This window comes from Hyla sarda, chromosome 4, assembly GCF_029499605.1.
Source record: "Hyla sarda isolate aHylSar1 chromosome 4, aHylSar1.hap1, whole genome shotgun sequence".
In the NCBI taxonomy this organism is placed as follows: Eukaryota; Metazoa; Chordata; class Amphibia; order Anura; family Hylidae; genus Hyla; species Hyla sarda.
The window spans coordinates 180539656-180558195 of NC_079192.1; the positions used below are offsets into that span (position 1 = coordinate 180539656).

The 18540-nt window shown below is 44.1% G+C and overlaps 2 protein-coding genes and 1 long non-coding RNA gene across 11 annotated transcripts in view; 1 reads left to right on the forward strand and 2 right to left on the reverse strand.

Annotated features, from left to right (window-relative positions):
• The window catches only part of LOC130368776 (TRPM8 channel-associated factor homolog), a 62165-nt gene extending 52754 nt beyond the window's left edge, over positions 1–9411 (reverse strand). The window contains exon 1 of one of the 5 annotated variants that reach the window (XM_056572986.1): positions 9277–9411. The gene's annotated coding sequence lies outside the window, so the exon portion shown is untranslated. The other 4 variants (XM_056572981.1, XM_056572979.1, XM_056572985.1 and 1 more) reach the window with 4 other exon arrangements.
• The window catches only part of LOC130368778 (uncharacterized), a 47504-nt gene continuing 37686 nt past the window's right edge, over positions 8723–18540 (forward strand). Inside the window, exon 1 of the long non-coding RNA XR_008892566.1 lies at positions 8723–8869. This is a non-coding gene — a long non-coding RNA (uncharacterized LOC130368778). The remainder of the gene's footprint in view (positions 8870–18540) is intronic.
• The window catches only part of LOC130368774 (TRPM8 channel-associated factor homolog), a 78217-nt gene continuing 74900 nt past the window's right edge, over positions 15224–18540 (reverse strand). For all 5 annotated transcript variants that reach the window (XM_056572976.1, XM_056572975.1, XM_056572978.1 and 2 more), the window contains exon 8: positions 15224–15772. In XM_056572976.1, the coding sequence (XP_056428951.1) occupies positions 15521–15772 (252 nt within the window). In that variant the 3' untranslated portion in view covers positions 15224–15520. The remainder of the gene's footprint in view (positions 15773–18540) is intronic.

Consider the following 18540-nt stretch of genomic DNA (forward strand, 5'->3'; position numbering starts at 1 on the left):
ACCATGCGGACATGCTGGCGGTGTTCTTCTAGGTTAGCAGAAAAAATCTAAATATCGTCTAGGTAGACCACAACACAGGTATATAGAAGATCACGAAAAATTTCATTTACAAAGTCTTGGAAGACGGCAGGGGCATTGCAAAGCCCAAAGGGCATAACCAGATATTCAAAGTGTCCATCTCTGGTGTTAAACGCGGTCTTCCACTCGTCCCCCTCCCTGATGCGGATGAGATTATATGCACCTCTTAAGTCCAGCTTGGTAAAGATGTGGGCGCCTCATAGGCGATCAAAGAGTTCCGAGATAAGAGGTAGGGGATAGCGTTTTTTTACAGTGATTTTATTAAGTCCGCGGTAATCAATGCAAGGGCATAAGGAGCCGTCTTTTTTGGAAACGAAAAAAAATCCAGCTCCGGCAGGGGAGGAAGACTTGCGGATAAACCCCTTTTTTAAATTCTCTTGGATGTACTCCGACATGGCTTGTGTTTCCGGAGCAGACAGAGGATAGATTCTGCCCCGGGGTGGAGTAGTACCAGGGAGGAGGTCAATAGGACAGTCATAAGGCCTGTGAGGAGGCAAAGTCTCTGCTTGTTTTTTGCAAAAAACATCAGCATAATCCAGATAGGCCTTGGGGAGACCAGATATCGGAGGAACCACAGGGTCTTGACTGACAGTACAGGGAGCAGGCTTAAGACAGTCCTTGTGGCAAGTAGTACCCCAGTTCTTGATCTCCCCGATGGTCCAATCGAGGGTTGGGGAATGGCGTTGAAGCCACGGTAGTCCAAGAAGAATTTCCGAAGTGCAGTTAGAGAGGACCAGAAATTAAATTTTTTCGTGATGGGGTCCGATGCACATTAAGAGGGGTTCCGTGCGGTAACGCACAGTACAGTCCAATCTTTCATTATTAACAGAGGCGATGTAGAGGGGTCTGGCGAGACTGGTCACCGGGATGTTGAACCTGTTGATGAAAGAGGCCAAAATAAAATTTCCTGCAGATCCGGAATCCAAGAAGTCCACAGCTGAGAAGGAGAAGGTAGAAGAAGAAATCCGCACAGGCACAGTAAGACGTGGAGAAGCAGAGTTCACGTCAAGAGCTGTCTCACCTTTGTGCGGAGTCAGCGTGCGTCTTTCCTGACGTGGAGGTCGGATAGGACAATCCTTCAAGAAATGTTCGGTACTGTCAAAGTACAGGCAAAGGTTCTCCATGCGGCGTCGTGTCCTCTCTTGAGATGTCAAGCGAGAACGGTCAACTTGCATAGCCTCCACGGCGGAAGGCACAGGAACGGTTTGCAGTGGACCAGAGGAGAGAGGAGCCGGGGAGAGAAACCGCCTCGTGCGAACAAAGTCCATATCCTGGCGGAGCTCCTGACGCCCTTCGGAAAAACGCATGTCAATGCGGGTGTCAAGATGAATAAGTTCATGCAGGTTAGCAGGGATTTCTCGTGCGGCCAGCACATCTTTGATGTTACTGGATAGGCCTTTTTTAAAGGTCGCGCAGAGGGCCTCGTTATTCCAGGACAGTACGGAGGCGAGAGTACGGAATTGGATGGCGTACTCGCCAACAGAAGAATTTCCCTGGACCAGGTTCAGCAGGGCAGTCTCGGCAGAAGAGGCTCGGGCAGGTTCCTCGAAGACACTTCGAATCTCCGTGAAGAAAGAGTGTACAGAGGCAGTGACAGGATCATTGCGGTCCCAGAGCAGTGTGGCCCATGACAGAGCTTTCCCAGACAGAAGGCTGACTACGAAAGCCACCTTTGACCTTTCAGTAGGAAACTGGTCCGACATCATCTCCAAATGCAGGGAACATTGTGAAAGAAAACCACGGCAAAATTTAGAGTCCCCATCAAATTTGTCCGGTAAAGATAAACGGAGGCTGGATGCGGCCACTCGCTGCGGAGGAGGTGCAGGAGCTGGTGGAGGAGATGATTGTTGAAGCTGTGGTAGTAGCTGCTGTAGCATCACGGTCAGTTGAGACAGCTGGTGGCCTTGTTGCGCTATCTGTTGCGACTGCTAGGCGACCACCGTGGTGAGGTCAGCGACAACTGGCAGCGGGACCTCAGCGGGATCCATGGCCGGATCTACTGTCACGATTCGGCTGGCTGGAGGTGGATCCTCTGTGCCAGAGAGGGATTGGCGTGGACCGTGTCGGTGGACCGGTTCTAAGTTTCTACTGGTATTCACCAGAGCCCGCCGCAAAGTGGGATGGTCTTGCAGCGGCGGTAGCAACCAGGTCGTATCGACCAGCAACGGCTCAACCTCTCTGACTGCTGAGATAAGCGCGGTACAAGGGAGTAGACAAGAGCAAGGTCGGACGTAGCAGAAGGTCAGGGCAGGCAGCAAGGATCGTAGTCAGGGGCAACGGCAGGAGGTCTGGAACACAGGCTAGGAACACACAAGGAAACGCTTTCACTGGCACAATGGCAACAAGATCCGGCAAGGGAGTGCAGGGGAAGTGAGGTATAAGTAGGGAAGTGCACAGGTGAAGGTACTGATTAAAACCTCATGCGGCAATCAGTGGGGCACCGGCCCTTTAAATCGGAAAGACCCGGCGCGCGCGCCCTAGGAAGCGGGGCCGCGCGCGCCGGGACAGCACAGACGGGGAACGGGTCTGGTAAGCGAGTCGGGATGCGCATCGCGAGCGGGCGCGTCCGGCATCGCGAATCGCATCCCAGCTGGGAACATTATCGCAGCGCACCCGGTCGGCAGGTCTGACCGGGCGCTGCGAATAGTAGAACGCTGTGAGCGCTCCGGGGAGGAGCGGGGACCCGGAGCGCTCGGCGTAACAATATGGATAATTAAACCTTAACAGAAAAAAGGAGCATTTTTTATTTTTGCACTTTTGTATTTTCCTCCTTTCAGTTTTCCACCAACAGACCCATATGAGAATTTGTTTTATGCGCTACTAATTTTACTTCGTAATAACATCAGTCATTTCACCACAAAATCTACAAAAATTATTTGTGGGACAAAATTGAAGAAAAAGACACTATTTTGTTATTTTTTGTGGCTTCCGTTTCAACACAGTGTACTTTTTCGGTAAAAATTACACCTTATATCTATTCTCTAGGTTAATACGGTTACAGGGACACCCAATTTATTTAGGTTTTATTTTATTATACTACTGAAAAAAATTATAAATACATGCACCAAAATGAGTAAGTTTAAAATTATCATCTTCTGACCCTTATAACTTTTTAATTTTTCTGTATTTATTTATTGATCTGTAGTTTTTATCAGTAATTTTTGTTTTGATGGGACTTTTTGATCGCCTTTTATACATATTTTTAGGGTATACAAAATGACAAAAAATACCCAATGTTGGACTTTGTAATTTTTTTAACCCCTTGGGGACGGAGCCCATTATGACCCTAAGGACGGGAGCATTTTTGTAAATCTGACCACTGTCACTTTAAGCATTAATAACTCTGCTTTTACTTATAAATTTGATTCCGAGATTGTTTTTTCGTGACATATTCTACTATATGTTAGTGGTAAATTTTAGTCGATACTTGCATCCTTTCTTGGTGAAAAATTCAAACATTTCATGAAAAATTTGAAAATTTTGCATTTTTTCTAACTTTGAAGCTCTCTGCTTATAAGGAATATGGATATTCCAAATAAATTATATATTGATTCACATATACAATATGTCTACTTTATGTTTGCATCATAAAATTGATGAGTTTTTACTTTTGGAAAACATCAGAGGGCTTCAAAGTTCAGCAGCAATTTTCAAATTTTTCGCAAAATTTTCTAAATCTGAATTTTTCAGGGACCAGTTCAGGTTTGAAGTGGATTTGAAGGGTCTTCTGGTTAGAAATACCCCATAAATGACCCCGTTATAAAAACTGCACCCCTCAAAGTATTCAAAATGACATTCAGTAAGTGTGTTAATCCTTTAGGTGTTTCACAGGAATAGCAGCAAAGTGAGTGAGAAAATTCAAAATCTTCATTTTTTACACTCGCATGTTCTTGTAGACCCAGTTTTTGAATTTTTACAAGGGGTGAAAGGAAAAAAATCCTCTCAAAATTTGTAACTCAATTTCTCTCGAGTAAGAAAATACCTCATATGTGTATGTCAAGTGTTCGGCGGGTTCACTAGAGGGCTCAGAAGGGAAGGAGCGACAACGGGATTTATGAGAGTTTTTCTGAAATGGTTTTTGGGGGGCATGTCCCATTTAGGAAGCCCCTATGGTGCCAGGACAGCAAAACCCCCCACATGGCACACTATTATGGAAACGACACCCCTCAAGGAACGTAACAAGGGGTACAATGAGCCTTAACACCCCACAGGTGTTTGACAACTTTTTGTTAAAGTCGGATGTGTAAATGAAAAATAGAAAATTCCACTAAAATGCTGGTTTTTCCCCAAATTTTACTTTTTTACAAAGGGTAATAGGAGAAAATGCCCCCCAAAATTTGTAACCCCATTTCTTCTGAGTATGGAAATACCCCATGTTTGGACGTCAAGTGCACTGCGAGCGAACTACAATGCTCAGAAGAGAAGGAGCGCCATTGAGCTTTTAGAGAGATAATTTGTTTCGAATGGAAATCGGGGGCCATGTGCATTTACAAAGCCCCCCGTGGTGCCAGAACAGTGGACCCCCCCACATGTGACCCCATTTTGGAAACTACAACCCTCACGGAATGTAATAAGGGGTACAGTGAGCATTTACACCCTACTGGCGTTGGACAGATCTTTGGAACAGTGGGCTGTGCAAACAAAAAAATTACATTTTTCATTTTCACGGACCACTGTTCCAAAAATCTGTCAGACACTTGTGGGGCGTAAATGCTCACTGTACCCCTTGTTACATTCCTTGAGGGGTGTAGTTTCCAAAATGGGATCACATGTGGGTATTTATTTTTTTGGGTTTATGTCAGAACCGCTGTAAAATCAGCCACCCCTGTGCAAATCGCCAATTTCGGCCTCAAATGTACATAGTGCGCTCTCACTCCTGAGCCTTGTTGTGCACCCGCAGAGCATTTTACGCCCTCATATGGGGTATTTCCGTACTCAGGAGAAATTGCGTTACAAATTTTGGGGGTCTTTTTTTCCTTTTACCTCTTGTGAAAGTAAAAAGTAAAGGGCAACACCAGCATGTTAGTGTAAACATTTTTTTTTACACTAACAGGCTGGTGTAGATCCCAACTTTTCCTTTTCATAAGGGGTAAAAGGAGAAAAAGCCCCCCAAAATTTGTACTGTAATTTCTCCCGAGTACGGAGATACCCCATATGTGTCCCTAAACTGTTTCCTTGAAATACGACAGGGCTCCGAAGTGAGAGAGCGCCATGTGCATTTGAGGACTAAATTAGGGATTGCATAGGGGTGGACATAGGGGTATTCTATGCCAGTGATTCCCAAACAGGGTGCCTCCAGCTGTTGCTAAACTCCCAGCATGCCTGGACAGTCAGTGGCTGTCCAGAAATGCTGAGAGTTGTTGTTTTGCAACAGCTGGAGGCTCCATTTTGGAAACACTGCCGTACAATACGTTTTTCATTTTTATTGGGGGGGGGGGGGGGCAGTGTAAGGGGGTGTCTATGTAGTGTTTTACTCTTTATTAGGTGTTAGTGTAGTGTAGAGTTTTTAGGGTACAGTCACACTGGCGGGTTACGGTGAGTTTCCCGCTAGGAATTTGCGATGCGGCGAAAAATTTGCCGCAGCTCATACTTGAAGCAGGAAACTTGCTGTAAACCTGCCCGTGTGAATGTACCCTGTACGTTCACATGGGGGGGGGGGGGAAACCTCCAGCTGTTTCAAAACTACAACTCCCAGCATGTACTGACAGACAGTGCATGATGGGAGTTGTAGTTTTGCAACAGCTGGAGGCACACTGGTTGGAAAACCTTCAGTTAGGTTCTGTTACCTAACTCAGTATTTTCCAACCAGTGTGCCTCCAGCTGTTGCAAAACTACAATTCCCAGCATGTACTGATCACAGAAGGGCATGCTGGGAGATGTAGTTATGCAACAGCTGGAGGTACGCAACTACAACTCCCAGCATGCCGAGACAGCTGTTTTCTGTGTGGGCATGCTGGAATTTGTAGTTTTGCAACATCTGGAGTGCTACAATTTAGAGACCACTGAACAGTGATCTCCAAACTGTGGACCTCCAGAGGTTGCAAAACTACAACTCCCAGCATGCCCAGACAGCAAACAGCTGTGTGGGGTTGCTAGGAGTTGTAGTTTTGCAAGATCTAGAGGGCAGTATAGAGATCACTGTGCAGTGGTCTCTAAACTGCAGACCTCCAGCTGTTGCAAAACTACAAATTCCAGCATGCCCACACAGCAAACAGCTGTCTGGGCATGTTGGGAGTTGTAGTTTTGCAACATGTGTAGGGCTACAGTCTAGAGACCACTATAGTGGTCTCAGACTGTAGCCCTCTAGATGTTGCTAGGCAACTACTCACCGGCTTCCGTCGCATCCAGGGAGCCGTCCTCTTCTGCCGCACGCCGCACGCAGATCTCCGTCGCCGCCCGCCGATCGCCGTCGCTCCGCTGCCTCCGGAGGGGTAAGTGGACTCCGGCGCCGCTCCTCTTCGTTTTCCCCGTTCTGCCCCGCCTATTGTGGGTGGGCAGGACGGGGAAAACGAAAGTAAACCCCCCCCCCCCCCCGCCCCAGATCTGCTATTGGTGGTTGTGTCTAGACCACCAATAGCAGGGATAGGAGGGGTGGCACCCGTGCCACCTCACTCCTATCGCTTTAGGGGGATCGTGGGTGTCTTAGACACCCGCGATCCTCCTTCTATTCCGGGTCACCGGGTCACCATAGACCCGTAATGACCCGTAATCGGCGCAAATCGCAAGTGTGAATTCACTTGCGATTTGCGCCGATCGCCGACATGGGGGGTCTAATGACCCCCCTGGGCATTTGCACGGGGTGCCTGCTGATAGATATCAGCAGTCACCACGGCCCGGTCCCCCCATACGCCCTTCGTCCTTAAGTACCAGGACGCAAGGGCGTATGCATACGCCCTTCGTCCCCAACAGGTTAATGGACCACACAGTTTAATTAACATTATAATTTTATAGTTTGGACATTTACGCACGCAGTGATACCATGTATGTTTAGGTTTATTTTTGTTTACATTTTTTTTAAATGGGAAAAGGGGGGTGATTCAAACTTTTATTAGGGAAGGGGTTAAATCAAATGTATTAACTTAAATTTTTTTTACTATTTTTATACCATTTTTTTAGTCCCCATAGGGAATTATTATATGAAATATTCTGATTGTATACACTGTTCAATGCTATGCCATAGCATAGCATTGACCAGTGTTATCTGCACTCTGCTGCTTCAGCCACCTGAGCAGGCATGGAACAGCAGATCGCTGATTGGACGGAGATGGCTGCAGGTAGGGACCCTCATATACAGGGAGAGAGCCTGCTGTCCTAGTGCAGCTGCAGCAGACATTTGGAGGTATCATTCATGACAGTGTAACCTGTCAAATGTGAAGTAATAGTATTATAGTTTTTAGTCTTTATTTGTAATTCAATTTATATAGTACATTTTTATTATCGCATACACATAATTTTTGAACATCTAGAGGATGCTAAAAGACTTTGAAGTGAGATATGGAGCTGAACTCGCTTCAAAGCCGGTAAGTAATGGCTGTTAGCAGCAGCCAGAACGCAGTTAATGCCAGACCTCGGCGATCACAGCAATGTCCGTAACTAACACTTTAGATGCTATGATCAAAGTTTATTGTGGCATCTAAAAGTGCAAATTACTGGTGCCAGTGGGTTTTAGGGGGGCTGATCGTGGGGTGATGCAGGGTCCTATTTAGCTGACATGACAACGGAGGCCCCTACCTCAGGAATTGTGTTTTGTTAAAGGGGAACTCCGATACAGAACATATTATTCCCTATCCACAGGGTCTAACCGCAGGGACCCCCCTCCCCCATTCTCTCGTGCCGTGCACCCTGGCTCTTCTCATGTACAGAGCGACCTCAGCACCATGCATGGATTACTGTCGACCACTGCGCAAAGAGGTGTCTGACACGTCCCTCCGTGTATCTCTATGGGAGAGCCAGAGATAAATGAACGCTGTATCTCCGGCTTTCCCATAGAGATACACGGAGGGACATGTCGGCCACCTCTTCGCGCAGTGGTCGACAGTAATCCATGCAAGGTGCTGAGGTCGCTCCGTACATGAGAAGAGCCAGGGTGTACAACAGGAGATAGCAGGGGGTCACAGCGGTCAGACTCTCTGCAATCAGACAGTTATCTCCTATCCTGTGAGTAGGATAGGATAAGATGTTCTGTACCAGAGTTCCCCTTTAACATATGTAAGGCTTTTACTAACATTTGTAAAAAAAAATAAAACATTTTATGATTAAGTGCCTTTTATTTTATCTGAGCCCCCTCCAAAATGTCTGTGCACGTCCCTTATTGGCTGTTAAAGTTATTCAAACTGGCTTTGATCAATGACATCGAGCCAATGATCTTTCTGGAAATATTCTGGTAAGGTTCCGAAACATCATTTATAGAAGAAAAAAAAAAAAACATCCACTCACAAATGATTTTAAATCCCCCTTTCTTTTCAGACAATAAGTGTGCCATTGGTTGGCTAAAACAACCGCTCATTGTTACATTTCACCGCATGTTTAAATCATTTACTTTTATCAACTGTAATCTAAAGTATAGGGGCACCTTAATGCTCAGGACTACCAACCCCACACGTCTCATGCTAGTCTTGGATCTCTCCTGTGTCCCACTGGCCTTAGCTCACATGCCCCCTTCCAGGCTAGGAGCATTTTTCAGTTCAGAGCGGCAGTTGAGCCAGAATTGGTTTGACGTAATACATGTGCAAAAATGCGGCAACACAGGAGTTGAAGAAATCTCTGAAACTGAAAATTGTTACTGCAGCAGGTAGGTTTCTAAAACCCCTATAAACATAAATGTGTGGTGTCCCAGTAAAGGACCTTGTCCTGTCCCTGTCCTAAGTCCACTCAGTTAGAGTTTGTCCATTTCCCAGGGCTCTCCTGCAGGGCTTACCCCTTGCTCACCTCAAATAAGGCATTGTAAGTGTATTAGACATATTGTTAATTATGTAAAAAGTTGTGTATAAAGATGTACAAATGTATAGGACTTCCTGGTCATGTGATATTGTCATGTGATGTACCCAGAGTTATCTGGGTTCAGGACTTACAGGCTTTGTAGTCCAGCCTCCTTAGTGTATAAGGGGCTGTAGTCTCTAAATTCACTCTCTTTGCTCTCTTCTCTCTTATCTCCTGGATTTCAGCCAAGCACAATCAGCATATCTCAATTCATCTTACCTAAACCAAAGCCTAAGGAACCAGCAACCACTACAAAACCGTGAGTTACCAGGCTCTATCTACAAAGCCTGTGAGGTATCCTGCATCCCAGTAACCTCAAGAGAAACTGAATAACTGTAAAGACTGTTTTCCTGAGAAGTTTAAGTAAAAGTTCCAGTTATCTCATAATCCTGCTGTGGGCATTGCATTATTTATTCCCCTGCCGTTTTTGGGACGGTTGTCGGCAGGGCCTCATTCAGAAAACAACCGCACCCTGGCGTCACGACAAATCAAGGGTTAATACCACCAGACCCTGTAACATCATTACCTCACCCAGTCACCACAAATGGAACAGTTGTGTTTATACCTACAACAAATCCGCTTCTCTCATGTTTTCTTAGTAATACTGACCAAAATAAACCCGCCCAGGGCTTTCATTGGAAAAGGTTTGGCTACTACTGCAGCCAGAGGCCCGGGAAAAATTGTCTTATTGTTCTATTTAAGTGCATTGTATATATTGTGTATGCATTGTCAATATGTATAAAGTTTGTACAAATGTATAAAAGTGTTAGTCATGTGAACCACTTTCATGTGACATACCCAGAGTTCCTTGGGTACAGGACCCACAGGCTTAGCAACCAATGGGCCTTAGTCCAGCATCCTAGTATATAAGGGGCTGTAGTCTCACCGTTAGCTCTCTTGTTCCTGCACTCTCCTAGTTCCTGGCTACAAAGCAAGTACAATCCCTGCATATACTGCAAATTCATCTAATCTAGGCCAAAGCCTAAAGAACCTGCAGCCACTTCAAAACATGAGTTACCAAGCTCCCTACAAATCTAGTGACTACTATACAGCTAAAGAATATATTAGTAGCACAGTGGCCTGCATAAATATCTTCATAACTACAAGTCCCAGCAAGCCTGCGATGTATCCTGTGTCCCGGTTGCCTCTGAAGGAACTGCATAATTGTAAAGGCTGTTTCCTAAGTATTTAAAGTAAAAGTTCCAGTTTATTCAGAATCCCTGCTGTGGACATTCCTTTATTACAAAACCGCTTTTTGGGTTGGTTGACGGAGGTTACCATACTGGAATAACCACATCCTGGCATCACTAACACTAAGGGGTTAACAACATCTTGACCCCCAGGGTTAATACAACCAGACCCTGCTACATACTGCAACACCCCAGACACCACAGCAGGAAAACAGGCGAGACAGAGCACACTCAGGAAAGCAAAAACATCCCGTGATATTCCTGTCCCAGGGATAGTGTTGAGCGGCATAGGCCATATTCGAATTCGCGAATATTCGCGAATATATGGACGAATATTCGGCATATATGCGCGAATATTCGCAATATTCTCGATTTATTTTCCCATATGCGAAAATTCGCGTATGCGAAAATTTACATATGCGAAAATTAGCATATGCAGAAATAAACATAAGCTAAAATTCGCATATACGAAAATTAGCATATGCGAAAATTCGCACACCGGTCTCACACAGTAGTATTAGAGCCTTCTTTACACCACACAAGCTGGAAGCAGAAAGGGATGATCACTGTGATGTGTACTGTGAAAAAAAAAAAAAAAAATATTCGTAATTACGAATATATAGTGCTATATTCGCGAATATTCACGAATTCGCGAATATGCGATATTCGCGAATAAAATTCGCATTGCGAATATTCGCGAGCAACACTACCCAGGGAGAGTAACTTGTAGTGTTATCCATACTTTTCCCGTGCAACTCTGTTGTGATACAGTGGTTCACCGTCTAGAGGAGGAAATGATGGGGCAAGGGGCCAATGACTCCATCCTACTTTTTTAACTGTGTTTGCATCTTTAAGATGCAGATATAGTTGAAAGCGGTATTCATCTAATGATCCCAGGCATGTGCCTGAGATTCCCATGTGGACCCCACTATCCATTGCAGTGGTCAGGTTAAAGAAATGTTTCATCAGAGTGCAAAGATACTTTACAGAGCATGGGGTTGTCTATTCTGTGTTTCGCTGCAGATTGTAGACTGCAGTTTTATCCACTTTTATGGACTATTTATGTCTCTGCACAGTCCGACAGCCTTCTTTCTTGGTTATGATTTTTGGACCTTTGATCAAGGCCTTAGATTAGTGTTTCCCAACCAGGGTGACTCCAGCTGCTGCAAAACTACAACTCCCAGCATGCCCGGACAGCCAAAGGCTGTCCGGGCATGCTGGGAGTTGTAGTTTTGCAACATCTGGAGGCACCCTGGTTGGGAAACCCTGCCTTAGATGTTTGTAAACTGGCAAAATTGTGACATTGAATTAGAATTAGGGTAGGCGGTAGTGCATCTCTGACGTTAGCCCAAACCACTATCTTTACCTACTTGGACGAGTCGCCCTAAGCAGCGGCTCATGACTATTTTAACCATGCTGTCAAACCCCCTGTCTCCAAAAACATCTAGGGAAATATTTACAAAATATTGGCAAACATGCTTGTCTTTTTATTTTTTTTTCTTGTCTTAACCACCACAAAGATTCTAATTGGTTGTTTCTGCTCATCCTTTCATCAAAACTGTAATTTCACTGAAAGAACCTTTGACATTGCAGTGTCTCACTTGTATCTCATTCTCTGCAGGCTCTGTTGTTGGGCATGGTTTATTTTTGCTTTTTGTGTGTGTGTGTTTTGTATATCTGTGTGGGTTTTTGTTAGGTTTGCACTGTAACTATGATGGTATAGAGTTGTTAGTTTTTAGAGTTAGCCAGAGGAAAGACTGCAAACTTCAGGTACCCTAACAACTTTCTTTGTAGGCTACCTCTGCTCCACCCAATACCTGTTATTCACTATGTTTAAAAGACTCTTCTTTTGTGGAAGAAATTGTCTTGGTCAGTAAAGACTGTGTCTTGACCAAGCTAGCAAAGCATTATGGCCCACATTTATCATTGCAGTGTAAGTGAAGCATTTTTTTACACCCTTTTTTGTGTGCTGGTAATGTGTAGGACAGGGGTCGGCAACCTGCGGCTCCGGAGCTGCATGTGGCTCTTTTACACCTTTGCCGCGGCTCCGGTGTGAGGTGAAAAAGGGAGGGGCAAGTTTTCCAAAGCTACAGCGGGGAGGATCGAGGGCAGAGCCATGGGTTTGATTTTTTCACCGCACGTCTGCAGATAATGAAGCCACGCCCCCTCACGGAGGATGGAGAGCGCAAGAGCGCAGCTCTGCATAATACAAGGAGAGAGTGAGGACGGACACAGCTCCTCCCTCCCCCTTCTCTGTACAGACAGGACCTCATTTTTCACGGGGAGGTTTCATGTTTTCACGGGGGAAAAGCTCCTCCCCTCCCCCAGCTCTGTACACACAGGACCTCATTTTTCACGGGGAGGTTTCATGTTTGCACAGGGGAAACACAGAGCGGGTGAGGGGAGAGGAGACATACTGCATTGCAGGGGCTGGGGATGATTTCTATGTGTGAGGAGACATATTACACACGCTGGGGATGTAAAGACTGCAGGGGAATAAATATCATACTGGGAATGATGGGGGGGGGGGGTGGGGGACTGCTGAATGACATATGCTGGGAGTTGTAGTCCCTCTGTGTGTGTATGCCAGTGTTTCCCAACCAGGGAATGCTGGTAGTAGTAGTTTTGCAACATCAGTAGGCACCCTGGTTGAGAAACACTGGTGTATGAACTGCAACTCCCAGGAGACTACTGATAAAATAGAGGTGTTGGTGAATTACAACTCCCAGGAGACCACTCAGATACAATATAGGTGTTGGTGAACTACAACTCCCAGGAGAATACTGATACAATAGAGGTGTTGGTGAACTACAACTCTCAGGAGACTACTAAGATACAACAGAGGTGTTGGTGAACTACAACTCCCAGGAGACTACTAAGATACAATAGAGGTGTTGGTGAACTACAACTCCCAGGACACTACTGAGATACAATAGAGGTGTTGGTGAACTACAACTCTCAGGAGACTACTAAGATACAACAGAGGTGTTGGTGAACTACAACTCCCAGGAGACTACTAAGATACAATAGAGGTGTTGGTGAACTACAACTCCCAGGAGACTACTGAGATACAATAGAGGTGTTGGCGAACTACAACTCCCAGGAGACTACTAAGATACAATAGAGGTGTTGGTGAACTACAACTCCCAGGAGACTACTGAGATACAATAGAGGTGTTGGTGAGCTACAACTCCCAGGAGAATATTGATACAATATAGGTGTTGGTGAACTACAACTCCCAGGAGACTACTGAGATACAATAGAGGTGTGGTGAACTACAACTCCCAGTAGACTACAGAGGCAGCATGCTGGTGTTATACCACAGACTGAAGACTCCTGAATAACACATGCTGGGAGTTGTAGTCCCTTTTGTGTGTGTATGCCAGTGTATCCCAACCAGGGCATCACAGGGGAGGGGGGTTTTGCGGCTCCCAGTTTTTTTTCTTTCTTCGCAAACGGGTCCAAGTGGCTCTTTTTGTCTTAAAGGTTGCAGACCCCTGGTGTAGGAGAACCAAATTTATTAAATGTTCACAGAGCATTTGATATATTTTGTGCAGGTAAACATTTTCTGAAATTTCTCTTCACATACACCAAAAAGCTACGCCAGGTCTGGGATGGTGTAGTTTTAGAGACTTTTCAGTGGCTTTGAGCCTTTTTTTTGCACCTTTTTACAAAAAGCCGCAGTTCATAAATCGCTTCAATATCATGTGTATTGCCCAAATCGGTGGATTTCAACTCAAAATCAGTGGATTACAACTCAAAATCAGCAGAAATGTGTAAACCAAAAAGTGCAAAAAAGGCGCAAATAAACCCTGCTTGCGACTTTTTGTGCCTTTTGTAGACACAAAAAACAGTCTAAAGACAATGATAAATGTCGGCCTATACAGTACCTATATATTTATTTAGATCTGGAAGATTTGGTCCTCATTTTAAGAAATATTTGGAATGTGTAAATCATTGTGTGCGTTTAGAATACATCTTAGAATTGTGCCATCTCTTTGGAATGGCATTTGTCAATTTGCTTCATTCCTGCAATAATTGGCATCTACATTGTCATCTTTTAAAGGGTACCTCTCATCAAATAAACTTTTGATATATTTTAGATTAATGAATGTTGAATAACTTTCCAATAGCATGTTAATGAAAAATGTGCTTCTTTCTATTGTATTTTTCCCGATCAGTACTGTCAGCAAGCATTTCTGACTCATGCTGGAGTCCTAAACACTCAGAGCTGCCAGCCTGCTTTGTTCACAGCCAAACAGGCTGTGAACAAAGCAGGCTGGCAGCTCTGAGTGTTCTCCTTTGTGAACAAAGCAGACTGGCAGCTCGTAGTGTTTAGGACTCCAGCATGAGTCTGAAATGCTTGCTGCCAGGACTGGTAGGGGGACCCCTAGTGGTCATTTCTTCAAAGTGGAAAATTAAATAGAAAGAAGCATATTTTTTAATAACATGCAATTGTAAAGTTATTCTGCATACATTAATCTATAATATATCAAAAGTTTTTTGATGAGAGCTACCCTTTAACAATCCTTACATGTTTATCAACACAATAAATACAATTTCTGGTTAGGGATTCCCATCGAACAGGTTTTGTTTAAATTCATGTGTCAGGGTTGTAACCTTCACGGTTGCATTTGATATCATCTTTAATACAAGTTTTTTAAAGCAGAGTATGTATCATATCGTGAGTCATGTTTGCAAAGTAATTAAACTTTTTGCACTGTGCCCTAAAGGTGTTTCCCTACAAACTACACTTCTCCTCTCTCCACATAAGGTCCCAGATCACAAGAATGAGAGTTCCATGCCCCTTTGGTTGAATGGTGAGGTGGTCAGAATTGTGTGCTGCTCCTTTATGGCCAGATGAACATAACCAGGTGCATGTTCATTCTCCTAGAGAAGCATAACCCCCATTCTCTACAATGAGACACTTATCAGACACTCAAAATCCTTTAAATAATAGACTGGTAATACTGGGCTACTTTGTAAACTTATTTTATTGACATCTGGTGCCGAGCAATTACAGAACACTTAGTATATCAAGTCAGAAGACATTTCAAAATGTTAAATCAATGAAAACACACAGGATATGCATACATGTGCCGAACAATCCCTTTTCTTACTGGGGGAAAGGGTATCCTCATAGCCACTGCCTTTATAGCTAGGACCAAACAGGATGATGGATATCCCTGATAAGTGGAGGAAAAAATCATTTTCATAGACACATAGGTAACATTTTGTCACTAAATGTTGTATGCTAATTTTGTGTTATGAATTTATTGTGCCTTAGCATAGGTTTTCATGGGGTCTTCTTCCCATGCAGGCAACTTGGATAGTTTCTGGCTTACTGCTTCATCAATAGGCCAACCCCAGGCCAAGAAAAATGGGGCCAGGTTTTTATTGACCACTTGAGAGAACTTCTCTGCCCAGAGATTCATTTTGTCTTTATTCTCGGTGCTAATATTGGACATGGTCTGGTACTCAGAGAAAAGTTGCTTGAAGGGATCCCATCCAAAGCCCTCTTGTAGCTGGGAAAAAATAAATAAAATAAATGTTATCATAAGGAACAAAGATTGGAAGAAAGAATGTGATTTAGGTGATGGGTTAAACTGTCCCTCTACTTGTAGAGTTGTGATGTGTTTCATAAGTGCTCTAAGATTCCTCTACCCCTAAGGGTGGGTTTACACGGGGAATGTTGTCACACGGGGAATGTTGTCACCCGGCAGAATGTTGTCACCCGGCAGAATGTTGTACTGATGAGTACTCTTTAAACACATCGCCATTTTTCTCACTAAATGTATTTCCATAGGTTCTTTTGACATAAAAGTTTCTCCAGATGTTGGTAACAAGTAATCCATACATACATACATACATACATACAAAGAAACCAAAACAAATAAGTAAAAAAATGAGTTATGTGTAATAATGTGAAATGACACAGGTAAAAAGTATTGATCATGCTTACCGATATTTATTTAATACTTTGTACAAAAGCCTTTTTGGTAATGACTTCAAGATACCTTCTTTATGGAGAAACTAGTCGCATGCATTGCTCTGATGTGAGTTGGCCCATTCAGTCTCACAAACAGTCTTAAAGGGGTACTCTGGTGAAAAACTTTATTAATTTTTTTTAAATCAATTGGTGCCAGAAAGTTAAACAGATTTGTCAATTACTTCTATTAAAAATTCTTAATCCTTCCAGTACTTATTAGCTGCTGAATACTACAGAGGAAATTCTTTTCTTTTTGGAACACAGAGCTCTCTGCTGACATCATGACCACAGGGCTCTCTGCTGACATCTCTGTCCATTTTAGGAACTGTCCAGAACAGCATATGTTTGCTATGGGGATTTTCTTCTACTCTGGACAGTTCTTAAAATCGACAGAGATGTCAGCAGAGAGCACTGTGGTCATGATGTCAGCAGAGAGCACTGTGTTCCAAAAAGAAAATAATTTCTTCTGTAGTATTCAGCAGATATAAGTACTAGAAGGATTAAGATTTTTATTTAATAGAAGTAATTTAGAAATCTTTTTAACTTTCTGGCACCAGAAAAAAAATAAAAAAGTTTTCCACCGGAGTACCCTTTTAAAAGCTTGAAGGTTCCGTTGGCCTCGTCTGAGATGTCCAACCTCGTTTCATGTACATCATCCACGTAGATGGCAGCAGATTTTTGTCAAGAATATCTTAGTAAATGTGTCCATTTCTCCTTTCTTTAGTTATGTGCAATTTGCCAGTACCATTTGCTGAAAAGCAACCCACACCATGATGTTCCCACCCCAAAAATTCTCTGTTGGTATGGTTTTTATATGTTGATGTGCAGTGCCATTTCTCCTCCAAATATGGTGGGTATTATAGCATCCAAACAGTTAAAAGGAAAACTGTCAGTAAACTCCCCCCCCCCCACCCCCGGCACTAACCAGAGGTACTGGCTGGTAGTGCGGGGGATGCTGATCAATATGCTGCCTACCATGCCCGGATCCATCCCGCCGTTCGCCCGTTATCTTCATTCTTCTGGATATGCAAATGAGCTGCTAACTGGCACAGGCAGGGTTACAAGGCTCCTTCTGACACTCTGACATCAGCGCCGCTCGTCTGCCACACTGCCCGGCTTATGAATATTCATCCCCTCCCTCCGACTGTTCCTCCCCTCCCCGCTCTGTACAGGACTCCCCTGAGGAGGGAGGGGATGAATATTCATAAGCCGAGCGGTGCAGCAGACGAGCTGCGCTGATGTCAGAGTGCCAGAAGGAGCCTTGTAACCCCGCCCGTGCCAGTTAGCAGCTCATTTGCATATCTAGAAGAATAAAGATAACGGGCAAATGGTGGAGAGTATCTGGGGCATACCTCTGGTTAGTGCGGGGGGAGTTTACTGACTGTTTTCCTTTAAATTAACTGAGTTTCAACATGGTTTTTTTTTTCAGCAATGGCAAAGAGAAACTGACAGGCTGTTTATCCACACTAAACCCAATACAGTGGGTTATAGTGCAGGTAAACAGCATTAAAACGAGAGGTCACTTACAGAAATTGGTCCAGTGGATTAAAGGTTCTGCCTCCCGGTATCTGCCTTGCTATGGAGCTGCTGTGTGCAATGGAGACAGGGAGCCAAGCTTCCCTGCCTCCTCAATATGCAGCACTAGAGCCTACACAGGTGTGGTGCCTGCAGGCTCTCAGCTCCGGAATGAAGAAATTAGAATACTCGTCAGATGGGTGAGCATAGTGCTGTGCATAGCAGAGTCAGGGGGGCTCGACAAGCCAACTCCCTGCCACCATTATGCACAGCAGCACTGTAGCAATTAGGAACCAATTTATGTAAGTGACCCCTTGTTTTATTGCTGTTCACCTGCACTATTACCCATTGTATTGGGTTTAGAACGGGTGAACAGCCTGTCAATTTCCCTTTATTACTGATAGATTTAATCAGTTTTCTTAGTTTTCATTGCCTTTTTGCAACTTCCTTTCTTAATGTGTCAAATTATCTTTCCCTTGTGTCATTTCACATTATTACACATAACTTCATTTTTGAGCTTATTTGGTTGTTACCTACATCTGGTGAAATGTCAACAGCATCTTTATATAATGAAATCTAGTTAGTCAGAAAAATGTTAACATGTTCAGTACTTATTCAAGAGCTGAAGCCAGCAGTGGCTTTTGTAAGCACAACACACAGAGGGGAAGACTATGGTGAAACACATTGAGGGAGATTTATCAAAACCTGTGCAGAGGAAGAGTGGTGCAGTTGCCCATAGCAACCAATCAGATTGCTTCTTTCATTTTCCACAGGCCTCTTTAGAGGCCT